This window comes from Microtus oregoni, unplaced genomic scaffold (assembly GCF_018167655.1).
Source record: "Microtus oregoni isolate MIOR12 unplaced genomic scaffold, Mior012 000003F_ref0000135, whole genome shotgun sequence".
Taxonomy (NCBI): domain Eukaryota; kingdom Metazoa; phylum Chordata; class Mammalia; order Rodentia; family Cricetidae; genus Microtus; species Microtus oregoni.
This window is the reverse complement of record NW_024543062.1, coordinates 41,537,231-41,557,984: the sequence shown is the minus strand read 5'-3', so window position 1 is coordinate 41,557,984 and position 20,754 is coordinate 41,537,231. Positions and strand designations below refer to the sequence as shown.

The 20,754-nt window shown below is 39.7% G+C and overlaps 1 protein-coding gene across 1 annotated transcript in view; it reads right to left on the bottom strand.

Moving 5' to 3' along the window:
* The window catches only part of Pign (phosphatidylinositol glycan anchor biosynthesis class N), a 120,599-nt gene that overhangs the window by 39,011 nt on the left and 60,834 nt on the right, over window positions 1–20,754 (bottom strand). The window contains exons 17-22 of the mRNA XM_041647478.1: window positions 17,854–17,953; window positions 17,667–17,759; window positions 16,718–16,809; window positions 12,633–12,741; window positions 6,755–6,863; window positions 5,816–5,918 (exon numbers count right to left, since the gene is read on the bottom strand). Of these exons, the coding sequence (XP_041503412.1) occupies window positions 5,816–5,918; window positions 6,755–6,863; window positions 12,633–12,741; window positions 16,718–16,809; window positions 17,667–17,759; window positions 17,854–17,953 (606 nt within the window). The remainder of the gene's footprint in view (window positions 1–5,815; window positions 5,919–6,754; window positions 6,864–12,632; window positions 12,742–16,717; window positions 16,810–17,666; window positions 17,760–17,853; window positions 17,954–20,754) is intronic.

Below are 20,754 nucleotides of genomic sequence, written 5' to 3'. Positions count from 1 at the left end.
GGAATACAAACCCATAATAAGAAAATAAAAGGGTCCACAAATGCATGAAAATATGTTTGACTATATCAGTAACTGATATGGAAATCAAAACAAAAATGAGATGCCAAATGTACTTACCATGTTTGTCAACATAAAAACAGAGTTGAGAAGAGTAAACTGAAATAGATTCCCATACTACATATATAGAAACACTGTATAGTGGAAGACCATCTCATGTTATGAGTCAAAAATATAAGAAACATTCATAAGCCACAATATAAGAACATTCATTCTAAGAAAAATCATGTATATGCACTATGAGCCTTACTGTAAAGAAGTTTACAGAAGGGGGCAATAAAGGTGTGAAGGTCTTGCATATCCACAGGAAAGTGATTACAAATGTACCTGTACCTCTGTAAGATGGAAGACAGTAGACATAAAACAAAAAAGGAATGAAGGAATGAAGGAAGGAAGGGAGGGAGGGAGGGAGGGAGGGAGGAAGGAAAGAAAGAGGGTGGATGGCAGGGAGGGGGGGGAGAGAGAGAGAGAGAGAGAGAGAGAGAGAGAGAGAGAGAGAGAATGAGAATGAATGGAGGTTTTTTCACACTGCCAAGCCTTTTCAAGACTGCTTCTGCTCTATCTTGGGGTAAGTGCACCACCTCCAGATCCCCACATGCTCCACTGCGGCACTTCCCATGCTGCTTTGGTCACACAAACACGTTTAGACTCCGCCTACTTTATGAACAGAGTCTGGCGACTATGCAAGTCTAGCTCACATGAAGTGGTTCTGAAAGAATAACTAACTTTATTGGAAGCTACACAACAAAAAGACATAAGTAACTTTGCTTCACTTTTCACCACTCTAGGCCCTATGACACTATTCCCAGATATGAATGTGCAAAAGAAACAAAATGCTCTCAACTCTGCCATGATGGTAAAATACCAAAGACTGGGCAGAAATATCTAGATTTGAAGAAATACATACAATCACCTTGTGTTTAGAATATGGGATGTCCTAGGATATGAGTATAGACTATAAACATGAGAAAATATCATTAGCAAAATGGACAGAAACAGTACAAAGCAGTCATTAAAGCCCATTAAAATTGCATTTAGCATTCTTACTTGAAGGAAAAATAGCATTACTAAGGGTATGATAAAATGACATCTCTTATAGTTTGTTGGTGATATAAAATAGCACTGTCCTTAAAACAAATAGAACGTTTTGTTAAAAAAAAGTTCATGCTTAATGGACCTCATACATCACTGTAAAAACCATACAAAAACTATCTAAACTCACAAACACTCAAACACAGAAATAGCCAGTTTCATAACCATCAACCCAGTTCCATTATTCAAAATCTCTTCACTTCCTAACCCACAAAATCAACTTTCCAGTTTTTACTGTTAAAACTGCAAAACACGATTCTTATTTTATAGCCATGAGCAGCTGCACTGCAGGCCTGCAGTACAGTAATAGTCCCTTGGGTGTGTCTGCTCAGTGCTCAGGATACTGGAAATGTGAAAGACAAAAACTGGACTAATCAGATCATGAAGGTGCATTCCCTAGGAAAAGGCAGATGATGACTTTGAAAATATTTGTCCATTTTTATTTTCTATGTATGAGGATTTTGCTTGCATGAACATGGATGCACTACATGCATGTTTAGTATGCAAGCAGGCCAGAGGAGGGCACTTACAGAAGGTTGTTAGTACCATATATATTCTGGGAACTGACACCGGGTCCTCAGAAGAAGCAACCAGAGCTTTTAAGTGCCCAGTCATCTATACAGCCCCACGGCACCAAGACTTTTACAAACAGATTCAGCTGTGTATGAAAGTCATTCTTTCTAATAATACACAATCACGAATCACTCAGTACTTCAGAGCTCTGGCCCTTTCTAAAATGCAGACAAGATCAGAGAGAAACAGTCCCCTAAGAGACATTACCTCTTGAGACAATTTTTCATATACATCCAGCAAATCTAAATTAATATGGAAAGACCAATAAAATGTCATCGTGGACTAAGAGAATGTAATGAAATACTAAGCCCTAAATTGCAATCTGCTGGTTTGGCCTCTGGGCAGATTGGAATGGGCTGAAAATGCATTTAGATTTGTATTATATTTTGCTATGGAAAGGGATAATGTAAACAAAATTTCAAAGAGAAATATTTAACAACTTAACAGACAAATTATTTTCAAGAATTGTAATAGCTTTCATTTGCATAAAATTAATTCAGGGCTGATTACTAATGAGTCTTTTTATTCATTAAATCAAGGATGTATTGTTAGAATTTAAGATTACTATTACTCTATACTACAATAAAGCTATATTTATTCTAAGAATCTCTTATGCTGAATATTCACTGAATTATACAGAGAAACTTCTATTTTGTTCAAAACAGTGAAGAACTACATGATTTGCAAAACTGATAAGAAACCTAGAAACTGTACTAATCTGAGTGACTAGAACACGCAGTTTCAAGACCCTTTCCCAAGCTAAACCTGGACTCTGAGTGATGGCTCTCTAATGCATTCACTAGTGAGGTCACAGTCAGCAGTGACATTCTGATTTTAGGCACGAACGTTCCTGATCTTGATTTTCTTAAAATAAACTAATGTAATTTTGATAATCTGTTTGAGGGTCTCTCAAAGACCATTAAATTGATGATTAAAAACACTTTTATTCATTATATATTATTATAAAACTTGTCTCAAGGGTAAGTTACAGAATAAATCACTCTATATTAAGAAATTTTTTTTACCTACAAGCTTAAACTATTCTTTCTTTCTTCCTGATACTCCTTTGTTTCTAATCCAGGTCTATTTCTAAGATTTATATTTTATTCTTTTTTATCAATTGAATTTTTTCACTGCCAAAAATTGAAGCCAGACCTCTGTGCATTAGACAGAGGCTTCTACACTCCCTGTGGAATCAAGTGTCAGCCCGATGGAATCTAGAATCAGCTGGGAGACGGGCATGTATATCAGGGATTACCCTGACCATGTCAATTGTGGGAAGTACCATCGTGTGGAAGGAGACCCTGAACTGCACAAAATGTATAAGTAATATGAGCACTAGCATGCTGTCACGGCTCTCTGCTGGTGGGTACAGATGCCTCTGAACAGTGGTGCAGCCTCTGACACCACACCCTGGAACTGTAGTCCGGAACTAACCCCTTCCCTGAGTCGCTTTTGTCAGAGTATTTATCACAGCAACAGGGAAAGGTTTTCAAAGGACAGGTTCCTGCTATATGGCACTGGCTGGTCTCAAACTCAAAATCACTGCCTCCGCCTCCTGAGACATGTTCCACCGTTTCTTTAAAATTGATTACACATTCCTTTAGCCCCAAAAAGGTCAAATCATTACTAAGTGACTGTTAAAAAATCAGCACATATTTCTTTATTCTAAAATACTTACTTTCTCAAGCAAACCCCTAAGTGTGATTTGTTTTGTTTCCAAGACAGGGTTTCTCTGAGTAGCCTCGTTGTCCTCACTCTGTAGACCAGGCTGGTCTTGAATTCAGAGAGATCCACCTGCCTGTGCCTCCTGAGTGCTGAGATTAAGGTGTACGCCACCACAGTCAAGCTAAGTGTGTCCTCTTAATAGAACAATATCATCCCGAGAGAAGGGAATTTTATCCTTTAATTTATTATGTAAAACAAAAACTTTTGCATATTTTAATGTAAAGACTGCTAATAGAATAGAATTATTCTAAAATTTTAGCAGTAATGTGGGGAAATGAAAAGTGTCTCCAATTATGTTTATCACTATTGAATAAGAACAACTAGATTCTCACACACTTCAAGACTTATTTAAAAACTGCACATCTCAAAGCAAGCTCAGCATAAGATCTCTTTATTAAGCATCGAAGGAAAGTTTCCATGGTGTCCATGTTATATGTTCATAGCTGTGTCCCACAAATATGTCAGTCAGGGAGAATGGAAAAAACAGAATATGGTGGGACCTTTGGTGAGAGGGGATTTACTGCCCGCCCCACTTCTCAAAGTCTAGATCACATGGGATGCTAAGGTCCAACGGCAAGAGCTTTCAGAATGTCTCTGTAATACTTAATTAGGATGGCTAAAATTCCTGAAGAGTGACTCAGGCCTTGGAGGCTAGATGGTCCTAACCTGTTCATCATTCATCATGGTGAATACTGGGCTGAGTCTAATTTGGGTCAAGATACCATATATTAGCCAAAATTTAAACTATCAGTGCTATTTACTCAGCTCTTTTCTCCTACTTATCATTTCGTCTAAAGTAAAAACTCTTTATCCTCATAGGATGTAAGGAAGGACTAGCAAAATCAAATTCAAATGACATGCCTCGAATGTCCGTACTCAGGAGCCTGAAATAAGAGTTTGACGCTAGCTGGGACTACACACTGAGTTCAGTTGGAGTGTGTATCTGGAAGGCAAGAATTCTTCCCTTCAAAGTCAACATGGAAACTATAAAACTGCCTTCACTAAATTTTAAAGTGATGTTTCAGGGTTCATGGCAAATCAACCCACCAGATTCTTTGTTTAAATCTATTTGTAAGAAAATTTCAATTCTGTTTTTATTGTGCACGCCTTTAATACAAGCACTCGATGCAGAGTGTCAGGCAGAGCTCTGTGAGTTCCAGGGAAGGCTGGTCTATACAGTGAGATTTTGTACCAAAAGCAAAAGGAAAAAATGTAATGTTTAAAAGAGATTTCTTTTTATATGCATGCATGTTTTCCTGCCAGTCTGTGCTCATGCATGCAAGTTCCTGCAGAGGCCAGAAGAGGGCACTAGATCACTTGGAGCTGGAGAACTAGGCTTTTCAGCTTTTGAATAGGTATTAAAACAAAATAACTTTTTTTCTTAAGTACAACAAGAAGAAATGATGCTGTTTTGTGTTACAGACAAATTTCTGTTTCCCTTCTAGCTGTATACTCCAATCACTTATCAGAATAGAGATCGTACCACTGTGGGAAAATATATTTAAAAAATCCAACAAAAATAAAGATCATTCTTAAAAAACTCTTCAGATTTAAAATTCTGCCATTATTCATCAGGATTTCCTAATACTATAATTAAATAAAATTTCAGCAATTGCTACAAGTAAAAAGAAATAACAGACAATACTATGAAAATTATGAGGAAAAATAAAACAAAATTTTAGATCAAGTTATTGATGTGTGATTTCCCCTCTTTATGCTGTGATTATCATTAATGAATAAAGAAACTGCTTTGGACCTATAGCAGGGCAGAACTTAGGTAGGTAGGGAAAACTAAACTGAATGCTGGGAGAAGGAGGCAGAGTCAAGAAGAAGCCATGGAGCCTCACCAGAGACAGGCATGCTAAAACTGCTGGTAGGCCATGATCTCATGGTGATGCACAGATTAATGGAGATGGGTTAAATTCCGATGTAAGCATTAGCCAATAAGAAGCTAGAGCTAATGGGCCAAGCAGTGATTTAATTAATACAATTTCTGTGTGATTATTTCGGGGTTAAGCGGCTGGGAAACTAACTAGCAGCCTCTTTTACCTACTCACATAAAAAACATAAAATATTTATAATTTATTCTTCAATATTTAGAAAACATTCTTATTCCCAAAGCTTAGCTACTAAAGGAGAAAAGTCAATTTAGCATTTAAAATTTGCAACTGTGAAATTATATTTTAAGAAAAGTTTATACATATATGTGCAACAATAATAATTTTAGAAGATGTCATGAACTTAGGAAGGAGAGGTGGCATGGGAGGAGTTGGAGGGGGAAAGTAAGGCATAGAAATAATGAAAAACAGTACTCATGAAATTCTCCAAAAAAAAGATTTTTTTTTAAATAGAAAAAAGTTTATACCCTGTACTCAGAAGCAAGTAGGTTGGCATCAAGGAAAGAAGTATGCTGGAGAGTCGCTGAAAGAGAGCTGTGGAACTCAGGAACGGCACAACCAACGAGGAGGCTGCAAGAAAAGAAGAGTCCTGTGTCAGCTCTTCAGACCCAAGAGACCAACCAACACTCATGCAATTTAGGCTCTGTATGATCTTTAATACAATGCCAGGGTTTCTGTAAGAAAACAAAGACGTTACATTCTTAACTAAAATTACACCTTGCTTTAATTATTTCATGGGTTAAATAACTCAGATTTTCTCAACTTTATCCAAATCAAATCACTGTATCAACTCCCAAATAAATAATTTATTATTTTCTCATGAAATAAAATGTATTATTTAATGTTCAGCAACTTGCTTCTTTGACATTTATGTCGTAGTTCAAAGACAACAAATGCTCTAGACATTGATAATGTCTAATGTCAGAGAAGCAGGCATCTAGAGTTGTAGTGTGCCACCTGGTATATCAAGATCAGGAAGGAATGACTTCACCATATGTCAGAGTTGTGGAAGACAGAGAAACAAGATATTCCATAACAAAACCAAATTTAAACAATACTGGTGTAGGAGGTCCTTTGTTTGTGTGTTGCTTTCATTGCATATACAGAATGGAATATTCAAAAACAACTTCTTTTAGAATCACTCGGGAAATGTTATTAGATGTACATAAGTCCACAATCCAATCATCAAGCCATAAATATTCTATCAAGTAACTCCTATTAATCTATGTGTGCTCACGAAAGTTCTGCTTTTCTTTGTCAGTTCCATAAAGAAATAGAAATAATAGCTGGCTACATTTTTCTTCATCAAAACTGCTTCTTTCAGTTCAACAGAGACATAAAGGTATCATTTTTAAGTTAAGAGACTGAAGATAAATTTTTCCAATTTGGTTCGAGGGGCCACTTACCTAACGTGGCCCAGCTCACAATCTGATTGATAAGAGGCAGGCCTTCTTTCTTTAGCAGACTGTGGTGAGTGCTGTATACAACATACATAGAGAACACTGTACTCAGCATCTGAAAACACACACCAAACCGGTTAGCAAAGAGAAGGCAGGGAAAGGTGACACATTAGAAAGGAAAAGCTGAGAAAGCTCCGAGGAAAACAGAAACATGGCTGAAATGCTGGGACTGGACCAGGCTGCCTTCTTGTGCTCCGAGGAAAACTGGAACATGGCTGAAATGCTGGGACTGGACCAGGCTGCCTTCTTGTGCTCTGAGGAAAACTGGAACATGGCTGAAATGCTGGGACTGGACCAGGCTGCCTTCTTGTGCTCTGAGGAAAACTGGAACATGGCTGAAATGCTGGGACTGGACCAGGCTGCCTTCTTGTGCTCTGAGGAAAACTGGAACATGGCTGAAATGCTGGGACTGGACCAGGCTGCCTTCTTGTGCTCTGAGGAAAACTAAAACATGGCTGAAATGCTGGGACTGGACCAGGCTGCCTTCTTGTGCTCTGAGGAAAACTGGAACATGGCTGAAATGCTGGGACTGGACCAGGCTGCCTTCTTGTGTACCAGAGCTATAAGCTAACACTGCATGCTGAGCCCCAGACTTGCCTGAGGATGGCATGAGGCACACATACTCTCAGGAGCACTACAGCGTACCTCATCAATGTTTCTATTTAGAAGCATCTGTTGAACATTTCTTAAATTATACAAATAGAGAACCTGGAAACAACCTAGATGTCCTTCAATAGAAGAATGGATGAAGAAAGTGTGGAATATATACACATTGACTTCTCGAATTTTACATGCAAATGGATGGAAATAGAAAACACTATCCTGAGTGAGGTATCCCAGACCCAAAAAGAGGAACATGGGATGTACTCACTCATAATTGGTTTCTAGCCACAAATAATGGTCATTGAGTTTATAATCTGTGATCCTAAAGAAGCTAAATAAGAAGGTGAACCCAAAGAAAAACATATAGTTGTTATCCTGGGTATGGGAAGTAGACAAGATTGCCAGGCAAAAAATTGGGAACTTGGGGGTGGGGTGGGACGGGGGTAAGGGGAGATGGGGAGAGAAAAGTAAGAAGGGGAGGATGGGGGGAACTTGGGGGAATGGGATGATTGGGAGAAAGGAAGGTTGGATAGAGGAGCAGGGAATCACATAACTTAATTAAGGGAGCCATCTTAGGGTTGGCAAGAGACTTGAACCTAGAGGGGCTCCCAGGTGCCCAGGGCGATGTCCCCAGTTAGCTCCTTGGGCAGCTGAGGATAGGGAAACTGAAATGACCCTATCCTATAGCCATACTGATGAATATCTTGCATATCACCATAGAACCTTCATCTGGCGATGGATGGAGATAGAGACAGAGACCCACACTGGAGCATCGGACTGAGCTCCCAAGGTCCCAATGAAGAGCAGAAGGAGGGAGAACATGAGCAAGGAAGTCAGGACCACGAGGGGTGCACCCACCCACTGAGACAGTGGGGCTGATCTATTGGGAGCTCACCAAGGTCAGCTGGACAGTGACTGAAAAAGCATGAGATAAAACCGGACTCTTTGGACATGGCGGACAAGGAGGGCTGATGAGAAGCCAAAGACAATGGCACTGGGTTTTGATTCTACTTCATGTTCTGGCTTTGTGGGAGCCTAGCCATTATGGATGTACACCTTCCTAGACCTGGATGGAGCAGGGAGGACCTTGGACTTTCCACAGGGCAGGGAACCCTGACTGCTCTTCGGACTGGAGAGGGAGGGGGAGAGGAGTGGGGGGAGGAGGAGAAGAGTGGGAGAAGGGGGAGGGAAATGGGAGGTTGGGAGGAGGCGGGAAATTTTTTCTTTCAATAAAAAAAAAAACAAATAGAGAGAGTGTGTAGTTTAATGCCTTCCCACCTCTGTTCCTCTGGACACAATATCCATGCATTTATTTACTCAACACATTCTGCTGGCCCTGGGAACTGAGACAGTGTAAGTGATCATTACATGTTACTGGATCGGAGGCGTCAGCTTGACGTCTGTTTTCATAAAAACTGCTTTATTCAGTATAGTCTCTCCCTTAGTTTATGCATGGTCTCCCTTTGTGCTGACGTGCTAGACTTGAACACTTTTAACAGATTCCATATTCCTGACATGCAAAAATATTATCCAGCTATATAGAAAAATGACTAATGATCCCTGAACCAGTGAACTGATTACCATTTTAAAGAAATTAGCTAAAGTATGACCACAAGAAAATAAGCTCTTAGAGTTTACATCAGTGGTCTCATGAAATTGTAGAGATAAAATGAATTTATTTTGTCTCCTTGTGGCATAAATTAAGACACAAAAAGTGCTGTGAATAAGGCAATTCCTTCTATTACATGACACTGTGGGGGTTTGAATAGGAATGGCCTCCATAGGGAGTAGCACTAATAGGATGTGTGACCTTGTTGGAGGAAGTGTGTCACTGTGGAGGCGGGCTCTGAAGTCTCACATCATGACTAGTGAGATCAAGACAGAACTCTCAGCCCCTTCTCCAGCACATGTCTGCTTGCAGGCTGCCGTGCTTCTCACCATGACAATAATGGACTAAACCTCTGAAACTGTAAGCCAGTCGCAATTAAATGCTTTCCTTTATAAGAGTTTCCACAGTCATGTTATCGCTTCACAGCAAAAGAAACTCTAAGTAAGACAGACGTATTCTAAATTCAGAGATGCCAAAATGAGAAGGGGAAAAAAAAGCCTTGGCATCAATAAAACATGTCAGGCAGCACAGGAATTAAAGCAAATTATTAAAAATAATGCAAGAACTTTATAATGGAGTTATATAATACTCAGGAGTGTTTCTAACAAAGCATATAAGGACTTAAGCATCATATTTTTCCCTCCCGGAGTGAGAGTTAGGAACACACACTCCTGTCAAAGCTCTCATTACTGTAGGCAGATTCTGTCAAAACTACCCCAGCTTTAGAGGAAAGCCAGTAAGTATGCCATTTATAATGAAACATATGTTCGTAGGCTCAAAAGGATGTTTACAAAGAATTTCTTGTCTACTTATGCGTTGAGTATTGCTCTCCAAGAATGAATGTAGCTTGTTATGCCTTTTAAGCATGGTACATTTTTATTTCACACTGCTTTGTTCTGAGAGACAGCACTGAGGAGGCTCATACAGTTTTGTTAGAGCTGCAGATAAGGTTATTTATCCATTAAAGGGCAGAGAGAAGAGCTGATATGGAAGCGGTGAAGGGGAAACTCATGTGGGAATGTAAGCTACTGCAGACACTTTGGATATCAATCTGAAGGTTCCTAAAAATCTAGAAACAGAACTGACAAATAATCCGGTTGTACCTCTCTTGGGCATACACCTGAAGGACCTTATGTCCTACTACAAAGCCACCTGAATACCCATGTTCACTGATACTCTATTCTAATTGCTAGGAAAGAGAAGCTGGAGGGCTGCTAACAGATGAAAGGGTAAGAAAAACATAGCGCAATTTACGATTGCTGAATTTGACGGCCATGACTACTGCACACATGAACGCACAGCGCTATAATTACCTGCACAAGAGCAAGCCAGACTACATTATGGCATAGATGGGGGAGGTGGTCTCTAGGCATCGCCACCAGCTGGGGAGCTATTGGAAGCTGATACCCATACATATAAGTACAGCACTAGATGGACTTGGTGTTACATATACATAATGGGATATTATTCAATTGTAAAGTAAAATGAAATTATGAAATTCATAGGTAAATGGATAGAATGGAAAATAATCATTCTGAGATACCTGAAACCCAGAAAGACAAATACTGCATGTTGTCTCCTATATCTGGAGGATCGATTTGATTCTTTGGATATGTATGTTTAAATTAGAGTACCAATAGATGGCAAGAAACCAGTATGGGGCCAAGGGAGGGCACTCAAGTTGTTGGTCAGACTCTTCTCAATAATATTATAGGCTATCACCATAGCTTTCAGTTACCCTCCTGAGCTTAATGGTAAGATTTCTGCTGAAGACTGCACATACGTGAGTCATAGGACATGGAGAAGTTAAGTGGTACCAACCTGGAAGCTGCATCCCAACTCCCTAGCTTTTACAGTGCAGGATGGTACCATGCATGTTATTGGGGGAGAAAAACAAGCAAAGTTCTGCCCAGCTGTGTGCCCTTCCAGTTGAATAATGATGAGACTGGCAATTCAGGCCCACTGGTGGAATAGTTGCACAAATATAGGAGTAACCAGCCACTTTCTGCTTGGACTTGCCCTCCTTGACAAGAGGGAGCTCATTCCTTGTATTGCTAACTGGACCAAAAACCTGGGACTGGCGAGGTCACAGGCCCTAGATTGGAGCCTAGCACTATTATTCTGTTAAATGGACACTAACTGTCCCCTAAATTCTCATCTTTATACCCATACAGCAGAGCATCTTTCAGCACTCATCACAGGCACTATTTTTTATAGTATATGGAGATCAATACAGTGTACGCTTGGTCAACATGCAGAGAATAAGAGATCATTGTGAAGGGGGGATGGAAAGATTGTAAGAGCCAGAGGTAAATGCCAGATATGACAGCACCACTCTATACATGAATTCACAACTGCATGCATAGGCCTGCAGGAGATCAAGCCAGCCAAAATCCTAGCACACACGGGGCGGGGAGCACATAAAGCCCCATCCCTCTCAGAGAAGTTACTGGCAACTGATGGCTTCTGGAGGATGAATAGTCAGTTTTCTTCAGGAATGTAGCAGAAAGTAAATTTAGTGGGTTTAAGAAGCGAACATATGGCTGGGCGGTGGTGGTGCACACCTTTAATCCCAGCACTTGGGAGGCAGAGGCAGGCGGATCTCTGTGAGTTAGAAGTCAGCCTGGTCTATAAGAGCTAGTTCCAGGACAGGCTCCCAAAGCTACAGAGAAACCCTGTGGGGGGGGGGGGGGAGAAGAAGCAAACATAGGAAGTTGGAAAGAATAGTGTTGGGGGATAAGGGAGAAATTGAAAGGGAAAGAAAGGGGAGTGGTTTTGACCCAAGCATATTACAGGCATGTATAAAATGCTAAAAAAGAAAACCAACAAAAAAAAAGGCATAAAACTGAAGGAGGAACATATTCATGGGGACATGAGAGTAGCTGACAGAGGAAATTAGGGATTAATACAATTATATTTCATTGTTTATATGTATGAAATTCTCAAGAATAAAGAAAATGATAATAAAAACAAATACATTTAAATCTTAAAATAAGAAATAAAGCCTATTGCTGAAAACAAAAAATATTAAAGAGGATTATTAGCCTATTAAAAAGTGCTTTTTATTCTTATATATAAAATTATATCAGTTTATGAAATATGGTACTATGTAATCTCTATCTTTTACAGTCTCATTAATTATTTGCTACACTGACATTAAAACACAAGCTGGCATTAAATTACTGAAAATCATACATCCTGTAAGCGGAATATCTGGGCACCAACAAATGTTAAAACACTGAGGTTAATGTTCTTTCTGCTGTACCACAGCTGGCAACCACCTCAAGCCATCTCCCGGGCCGTCACCTCCAAGCAAATTGGCGTCTGTGGGGATGGCACAGAATCTCAGTGCAGAGGAAGAGCTTACAGCTCATGTTTGGTTAGTAAAGATGGCCTAAAGTCTCCTTAACTGCTGCTCTGGGAATCTTTGGCTATGTCTTACTGACCTTTTGCTATTTAGCTTTATTTCTGTGTACTAAAACTTAAACAGAAAACTTCCTTCCCAGGTGACAGTGCTAAGTGATAGGAACACAGGCGTGTAACAGAGCATAACAACGGGAAGATACACTTTATTATACGGCTAGTATGACATACTATTGCACTGGAACTGACCTGTAACAGAAGCACCAACAGCTCCTCCTTTGCCAAAGTAGTTTTTCTTTTTCTGAGAGTTGTTATAATAGCCAGGGACAGCATAAGAACCAGCAAGCCCGCAACCATGCTGTTTCAAAACATAGTTCACATTAAAACTTTTCTAAAGAAGCATACTACCGACAGTATATGAAAACAAGAGACACTTTACGCAAATGCAGAACTCTCAAGCATTCTGATTAAATCCACAGGAAGTAGTAGTAAAGCTGGCAGAGGAATGGTGGGAAATAGCAGGACAAGCACATGACAGGGCTCATTGTAACCACTCTAATTCATCTGTGTCATTCTCTAACTGCAAAGCTTCTTAATCTGAACTGGGCAACGACGCAGAGAATATAAAGAAAACTAAACAAGTGACTGTCGTCATGGGCCATGCAGATTCTAACTCTGAGACTCACTCACACAGCATCCCCTTAGGCCCACAGCTCCTTCCTGTCACTGGTCCTGGTATCTCTTGGCTGGCATGGCTATAAGGTAGGGCAGTGGTCCCAAAGGTGTTGAGGGAATACATCACCATACACGTATCCTATAGATGATGAAGTAGCTAATTTCCTTTTCTAGACCATCAGGAAGATGGTCACTGAAATCACAGGTAACTAAAATCAAGGAATCTTAGCTCTATTTCTTTCTTCATAAAAATTTGATTAATATTAATTACAGTATGTTCAAGATACAATGTAGAACTCAAATTAAGAGAACTTAAAAAATGAGTTTGTTAGAGAAATAAGCAAGTGTAAATGCATGGTTAGATATAGGTCAAGAACATGGTAGACATTTGTTTGTTTTAATTTTTCAAATGATCTCTGAGAATCATAAGACAGTAACACTTTAAGATGTATTATAATAAAACTCAGAAAAAAAATGTTTGCATTTTCTCTTTCTTTCAAAAACTAATTGCATTTTTACTCATTGGCAACTCCTTTGCATTGGTACGCTCAGCTCTCAGGAAGCTGATGGTGACACTATACACCTATCTGCTCTTCTTACTTTATGCTTAAATGGTTCACGTATCTGTTTCTGCAATCAGAGGATGGAGTTGTTGTGAGAGATCAAATGGAGATGGAACTTCCTCTTTGAACTAAGAATAAAATAAGTTGCAAATAATTATAGGAAGCAAACATAAATTTAACATTAATAGTAACTTACATCAAGTTTAGAGAGAAACACCATAATTTTCAAAACCACAAATTTGATTTTTCACATTTTAGAAGATGTATTTGTTTTCTGAGTCAGCCTTTAGTGGAATGTACAAGTGGCAAATATCCACAGAGACCATTTATGCATTTTTTTTCTTTCAGCACATTATAACTTCCCCCTAACTATGCAAACTGCTTGAGCAAGACAAATGGACCACAGCTGTCAAAATGAAGGAAAGGGTTTTACAGAGACACCAGAAGACCCCGCTTGTAGGAGTTCTGAACAGCAGGAGCAGGGGCTGACCCTGACTATTTACTGGCTTTGGCACCCTACTCCTCATACTGGGTCACAACGCGCGGTCTTAATATACGCAGAGGTGCTTAGTCTTACTGCAACTTGGTATGTCATGCTTTGTTGATACTCATGGGAGACCTGCCCTTTCCTAAACAGAAACAGAAGAGGAGTGAAGTGGGGGTGAGAACAAAGTGGGTGTGAGGAGAGGGCCTGGGAGGAGAGAAGGAAGGAGAAACTGCAGCAGGACGTAAATAAATATGTTTATGGGCTAAAGAGATGGCTCAGTGGTTAAGAGCATTGCCTGCTCTTCCAAAGGTCCTGAGTTCAATTCCCAGCAACGACATGGTGGCTCACAACCGTTATGAGGTCTGGTGCCCTCTTCTGGCCTGCAGGCATATACACAAACAGAATATTGTATACATAATAAAAAAATAAATATTTAAAAAAATTAATAAAAAATAATTTCTTAAATTAACAAATCATTTTAAAATATTCAATTAATCTTCCAACTGTTAAAAAAAGATACACCCTCATATAGTAAAGGTTAAAATTCCTTTTAAAAATTCCCAGAGTGAACCAGGCAGTGGTGGCCCATACCTTTAATCCCAGTACTCCGGAGGCAGAGGCAGGAAAATCTCTGAGTTCAAAATTAGCCTGGTCTACAAAGCAAGTTCCAGGATAGCCAGAGATACAGAGATATCCTGTCTCAAAACATTAAAAAAAAATGCCCAGAGGGCTCAGATGTAAGCAGCGAAGGTGATTTATGTGATTTATAACAAGAAGAATGGAGGGGGATGGAATTCATGCCTAAATCCCAGTACTCAGAAGGCTGAGGCAGGACGCTGAGTTTGAAGCCAGCCTGGACTACATACACAGGCTCCACCCATAAATAAATAAATTAGTTAATTAATTAATTAAAAGAAAGAAACTGCAGCAATTAGATGAAACAAAGACAACTTAGTAAAGCACAGACACACAAGGACATGCACACACATGGAAAGGCAACCAATTGTTTTTAACATTTGTCCTCCTCACTTGGTGCATCATGTACCATCAACATTGGGAACATATGTAAAACACAGAATTTTTTTTCTGCATAGTTTGAATGGATAAATATAGAAAAGTTTCCTAGCAAGTAGAGGTCCCAGGGTTGCTTCCTAGTTCAGCAGACATAACAAAATGAGTCAACAATGGCCCTGCCCCTTGCTGAACACTGGAGAAGGAGAGTTGGCCCTGCACTCCCATGGGAGAGCTATCCCCATCCCTCCTCACCATGGGCATCTGTTCCAAATGGCATGGCCTAGGAGAGCTGGTTCAGGCCCTTGCCTGAGGAAGCAGTCCTAGTGGACCCTGACCAGCTCAGCAATCACCCAGACCCTCATCCTGGGCTTTGGGGTGGCCCATCTTAATATCTACCTCATCTATGACCTGCTGGAGAGAGTGAATGGCCTGGTCCTGAGGAGCAATAACCACAGGATCCCTATGACTGAGGGCAACAGCAGGATAGCCCAGTTTCAATAAGGATCCAGTAATGATGGTGTTCCAGAGGCCTTGAACCAGATCAAACTTACTGCAGCGGACAATTTACAAGGTGGGGCTGACTAGACAAAAGGGTGTACTGTGTGATACACTGCAGATCCCAGTGACACTAGCATGATGGATGAGGTCTTGGCAAGACAAGGAGAAAAGTAGCTTTTGTTTCATTTTGTTTTTAGTATTTTTGGGGTTATGTTGTAGGGGTGAGGGGCAGACATGGAAGGACTGCAAGGTGAACAAGAGTACACAGCCTGATATGAAATTTCCAAAGAATCAATAAAGAATTATGTTAAAAATTAAAATTAAAATAAAATCAAGACAACACAAAATAAATGTAAAGCTTTTAAAAAAGAGATTCCTCCCCCCATGAGTAAAAATAATTTAATTCAAATAAGACAAACTTGAATTTGTCAATGGCATTTGCTATGGACACACTCAGAGGTAACACTTCAGCAACAGAACATGTTCACACGTTACTAAAATTTTTGCAGATTCCATAATATCCAAAGTACAGGAAATCTTGATGCACTTTCATTGCTTGTGAAGGTCTAGTAGCATCTCACAGAGATCATGCCTCGCAGGTGATTGGCTGAGATTATAACAAGTAATTTTACATTAGTATTTTCAAGTTTATCCATGCAACGTTAGACTCACGACCAAGATTAAGGTGAATTAAAGTGTTACGGTATTGGGGCTGGACAGGTGGTTTCAGTAGGCAAGGGCACTTCCTGCTCTTCCAGAAAATGGCAGTTCAGTTCCCAGCACCCTCATAAGGGGGCTCCCACCCACAACCTCAGATCCAAGGAGTCTCATATCACCCTGTGGCCTTCATGGAGACCCACATATAGATGGCTGGCGCCCACAAACACCTCCCTCTCTCTCTCTCTCTCTCTCTCTCTCTCTCTCTCTCTCTCTCTCTCTCGTACACACACACACACATACACACACACACACACACACACAGAGAGAGAGAGAGAGAGAGAGAGAGAGAGAGAGAGAGAGAGAGAGAATTGTTTTTAAATGTCACAGTGTCAGGAGAGGACAAATTCTACTGAAATGGAAAACAATGCTGTACATACACTAGAGAGATGTCTGGCTTTCTACCCACAACAGGCATCAGTGGGAACACTGCCAGAAGCAAGGAGAAGAGAGCCCAACTCAGGCAGGTGATCTACAATCAAAAATATACATATATATATTTAGACAAATATGGGGTAGAAATCTGTTTTTAGCATCCAACATAATACACGAATGTGAAACTAAAATCAAAACCAGTCTGGTATTTACTATGGAAAGTAACATGTGTTAGTTACTTTTGTAATGACAAAATGTACGGCAGGAAGCAACTTAAAGAAGGAAGAGTTTTCTCTCCTAGAGAAGGGGGGGTGGGGTGGTCATGACAGCTCGAGCCTGAGGCGGTTGGTCATGCTGCAGCAAGTAAGGACCAGAGAGAAATGAATGCTGCTGCTTACTTTGCCTCCCCCCTCATAGTCCCAGCAGTGCAGTGGGACTTTGACCTTGACTAACCCACTGTAGATATTCCCAGAGACAAGTTGGCAGTCAAGACAACCTATGGTTAGCTTACAGAATATTTACTATCTGTTTTGGGTTTGTGTATTGTTAGAAATTTTCATTAATGTGCTTTGGTCAAATTCCCTTCCAAGGTCATGTGTTTTTAAAACCCATTCAGTCCAGTCAATGCTACTTCCCTAGGGAAGCACTGTGTGGACGGGGCAAAGGGTTGAGTGTGGACCCCTAGGCCACTCTGCTGCTCCAACAGTGCCCAGACTTCTCCCTCCAAACAAGCCAGCTCTGCCTTTACAGCCTTCCTATATCTCTGGCTCACTCTAACAGGAACAGACATAGAAATCAGAGAGACCAACAGTTGATGTCAGCCCTCCTGTCCAAAGGACCTGGCTGTTTATGAGGCTACATTCCACTCCTTCGTCTGAAAAACAATTCTTTGAGCCAAACACATATCAACACAAAGTAATGACCACTCTGTGCTGTCAACACGAGTACGTATACCTTTGCTCGGGCCCACAGCTGAGTGAGAAACGGCCAACCAGCAAACACAATCAGTCCGGCTGTCAGCATGTAGCGGTAGAAGAAACTGAACACCTGGTGAGATATTGCCAAGAAAATGAAGAGTGAGGTCATGGAAGACCAGTATGAAACGCAAGGCACCTGGAGATGCAACTAGCCGGGTCCTTACCAGTACTTCAACTCCCAGGATAAAGACGAGCGAGCAGGCAACAACGTGGCTCAGAGGAAAAGTCAACAGCGAGGCAACCAGGTCTTGAATAACTTGATATCTGTTTGAGAAGATGATTTACAAAATGATTACTTCTAATCTGCAAAGCAACATAATGCTAAAAAATAAAAAGTGCTCAAAGCTGAAAGTCCCAGAAATTCCCACTCATAAATTATTTAAAATTTAAGATAAACTGTAGCAATTTGTTTCACGGCTTTGCTTACTTTTATTGGTAGAGAACTGTAAGTATTTGGGGGGAAATGATGAAAAGCACTTGCTTAGATTCTATAAATATTAATGACAATAAAATATTCTATTTTTACAGTATTAAAGGTTTATTTTATTGTATTGTTTAGGTTCCTTGGATGGTTTGTTCATCATTATTAATCTGCTGTCATATTAAAGCTAAAATTTTTGTATACGATGTTGGGAATATACTCACACTCTAACAGCTGACTTTAAGTAAAGTAAGAGAGAAACTTTTTGTTTTGTTTTGTTTTTCGAGACAGGGTTTCTCTTTGTAGTCTTGACTTTCCTGGAACTAGCTCTGTAGACCAGGCTGGCCTCGAACTCACAGAGATCCACCTGACTCTGCCTCCCAAAAGTTAGGATTAAAGGAATGGACTACCACTGTCTGGCTCAATAAATCATTCTTGTATGATCTTACTTTAAACAAAGGTATATGCATTACAGATAAACCAGAAAAAAAAAAAGAAAGAAAATGAACCCAAATGTATGCAAACCGAAAGAAAATAATGAAACTCACCTGGATAACCCTGTATCTACCCCTGGGCTCCAGCCACAGTCTGAGTAGTGAAAGTCTTAAGTGCACTTATTTATTCTCAGTACCAAGAACTAAACCTAGGGCTTTCCACATGCAAGACATTCACCCTGACACTAAGCTAAACCCCCAGCCTTTCATTTAAACTTCATTTAGTCATTCAGGCTGGCCTCAGAAATGCCAGTTTTTGTGCCCTAGCCTCCTGCAGAGATGGGATTACAGATATGCACCACTACTCTCATCTTAATTGCACTTTTTAACTGAGCCAAATAACCTTTCCAAACCCAATTTAAGATGTCATTAATTGTACACTAATTGTAATTGAGAATTTATAACCACCAAAAATGTATTACATACTTGACTACATTTTACATTTCATTACTGAGAAGAAAAACTTTAGCATTTGTAGAACATTAAATAGGTAATTATAAAAGGCCAGTGTCATTGGGTTTATGACCTTTTTCTGATGGAAAACAATGGCTGTTGGAGAGAACATTATCACACTACTAAGTAGCTACCTGAGAAAGAAAAGTCAGTACCACAAGCAGAATATCTCTTTTGTTTTCCCTATGAATAAGCAAAAAAAGCACAAAAGATTAAATGAAGTCATTTTGTAAGGTTTTATTCTAGGAAAAATGGGTTAGATATTTCATTTTTATTTACTTATATGTGTGTGGGTGTGTGTTCCACAGTGTGTATGTGGAGGTCAGAGAAGAACCTGCAGGAATCTGTTCCTTCTACCATAGAGCCATCTAGCCAGCTTGAAAACTCACTTTTTATGTTTTATTTTCCATGCAGCCTATTAAAAGAACGCAATAAAATATAACTGCACAATCACGTTCCCTTAAATTTTAAATCTGCATATATTACAATTAAGCTATCTGATAATTCAGAAGGGGTTCTAGTAGAGCAGAATTTTCTTCCTACTTAGCAAACCTTTTAGAAAATTGTGAAACCAGAGAAATGATGTCAGAAACAAAACAAAACTGTAAGCTAACTAAGTGCTGGGTGGTGGTGGTACACGCCTTTATCCCAGCACTCATCAGGCAGAGGCAGGCAGATCTCTGTGAGTTCGAGGCCAGCCTGGTCTACAGAGTGAGTTTCAAGATAGGCTCTAAAGCTACAGAGAAACCCTGTCTCAGAAAAAAAAAAAAACCTAGGCAAACCAACAGCCTTATTCCTTTTAGATGGTGAAGTCAGTATGTTCTTTGTGCAGTGTCTTTTTCCCTTATATTTAAAGATATCTGAAACATTTCCATATTTTATTCCTTGTATTTTAATGTCTCAATATTTTAAAACATATTTTTAAAAGATAGAAGACAAAGCTAGAATCAACAAAAATTAGAATAAAAAATGTATAGTGTCAGGACATACAAGCTAGATAGTTCCTTTGTTTTTTTGGTTTTTGTTTTGTTTTTTTCTTTTTAGGAAGCCTTTTCCTAATAAAGCCAGACCTAGAAACCCCGACTGTCCTGCTTCTGTCTTTCCAGTATCGGGACCATGGCATGCACGATCACACCCAGCTTGTTATGCCATCTTAAAGATGCCCTTAAAAGTGTTTGAACCTGACGGGGTGCCTTCCTTTCCAGGTTGAGTGTAATAGCAAGAATCCACTTTTAAACCATCAAGAAGCACACATTAACAGATGTGATAGAATTACAGTTTCATGTACTTGATGGCTAAGAAAGAAGTAAAGTGTATGGAAAGAATACATAAAGATATTCTGAAATACAAGGTAAAACAAATTCTAGATGCAAGGCGCTCATGCCACAGCACAGTAATATCAACTATACTTTTGTTTGAAGACTACTCAAAGACACGAACAGGCTCACTGCTTATCAAAGCAATACAAGTGAAATCAAAATGTGAGACAAAAGGGATGTTTAATGTGCAAACATTGTAAACAAAATGAGAGTGTTTGGACATCTAAGAGCATGATAGCCATCTTTTATGATTTATGCTATAGAAATCATGCTGGGGGATGTTTAATCACACTGCGAACTTAAATTTGCATTTGTGTTAATTAAATAAAATTAACCTTGATTGACAGAAAGCAATCATAGAACATCAGAGGGCATCTG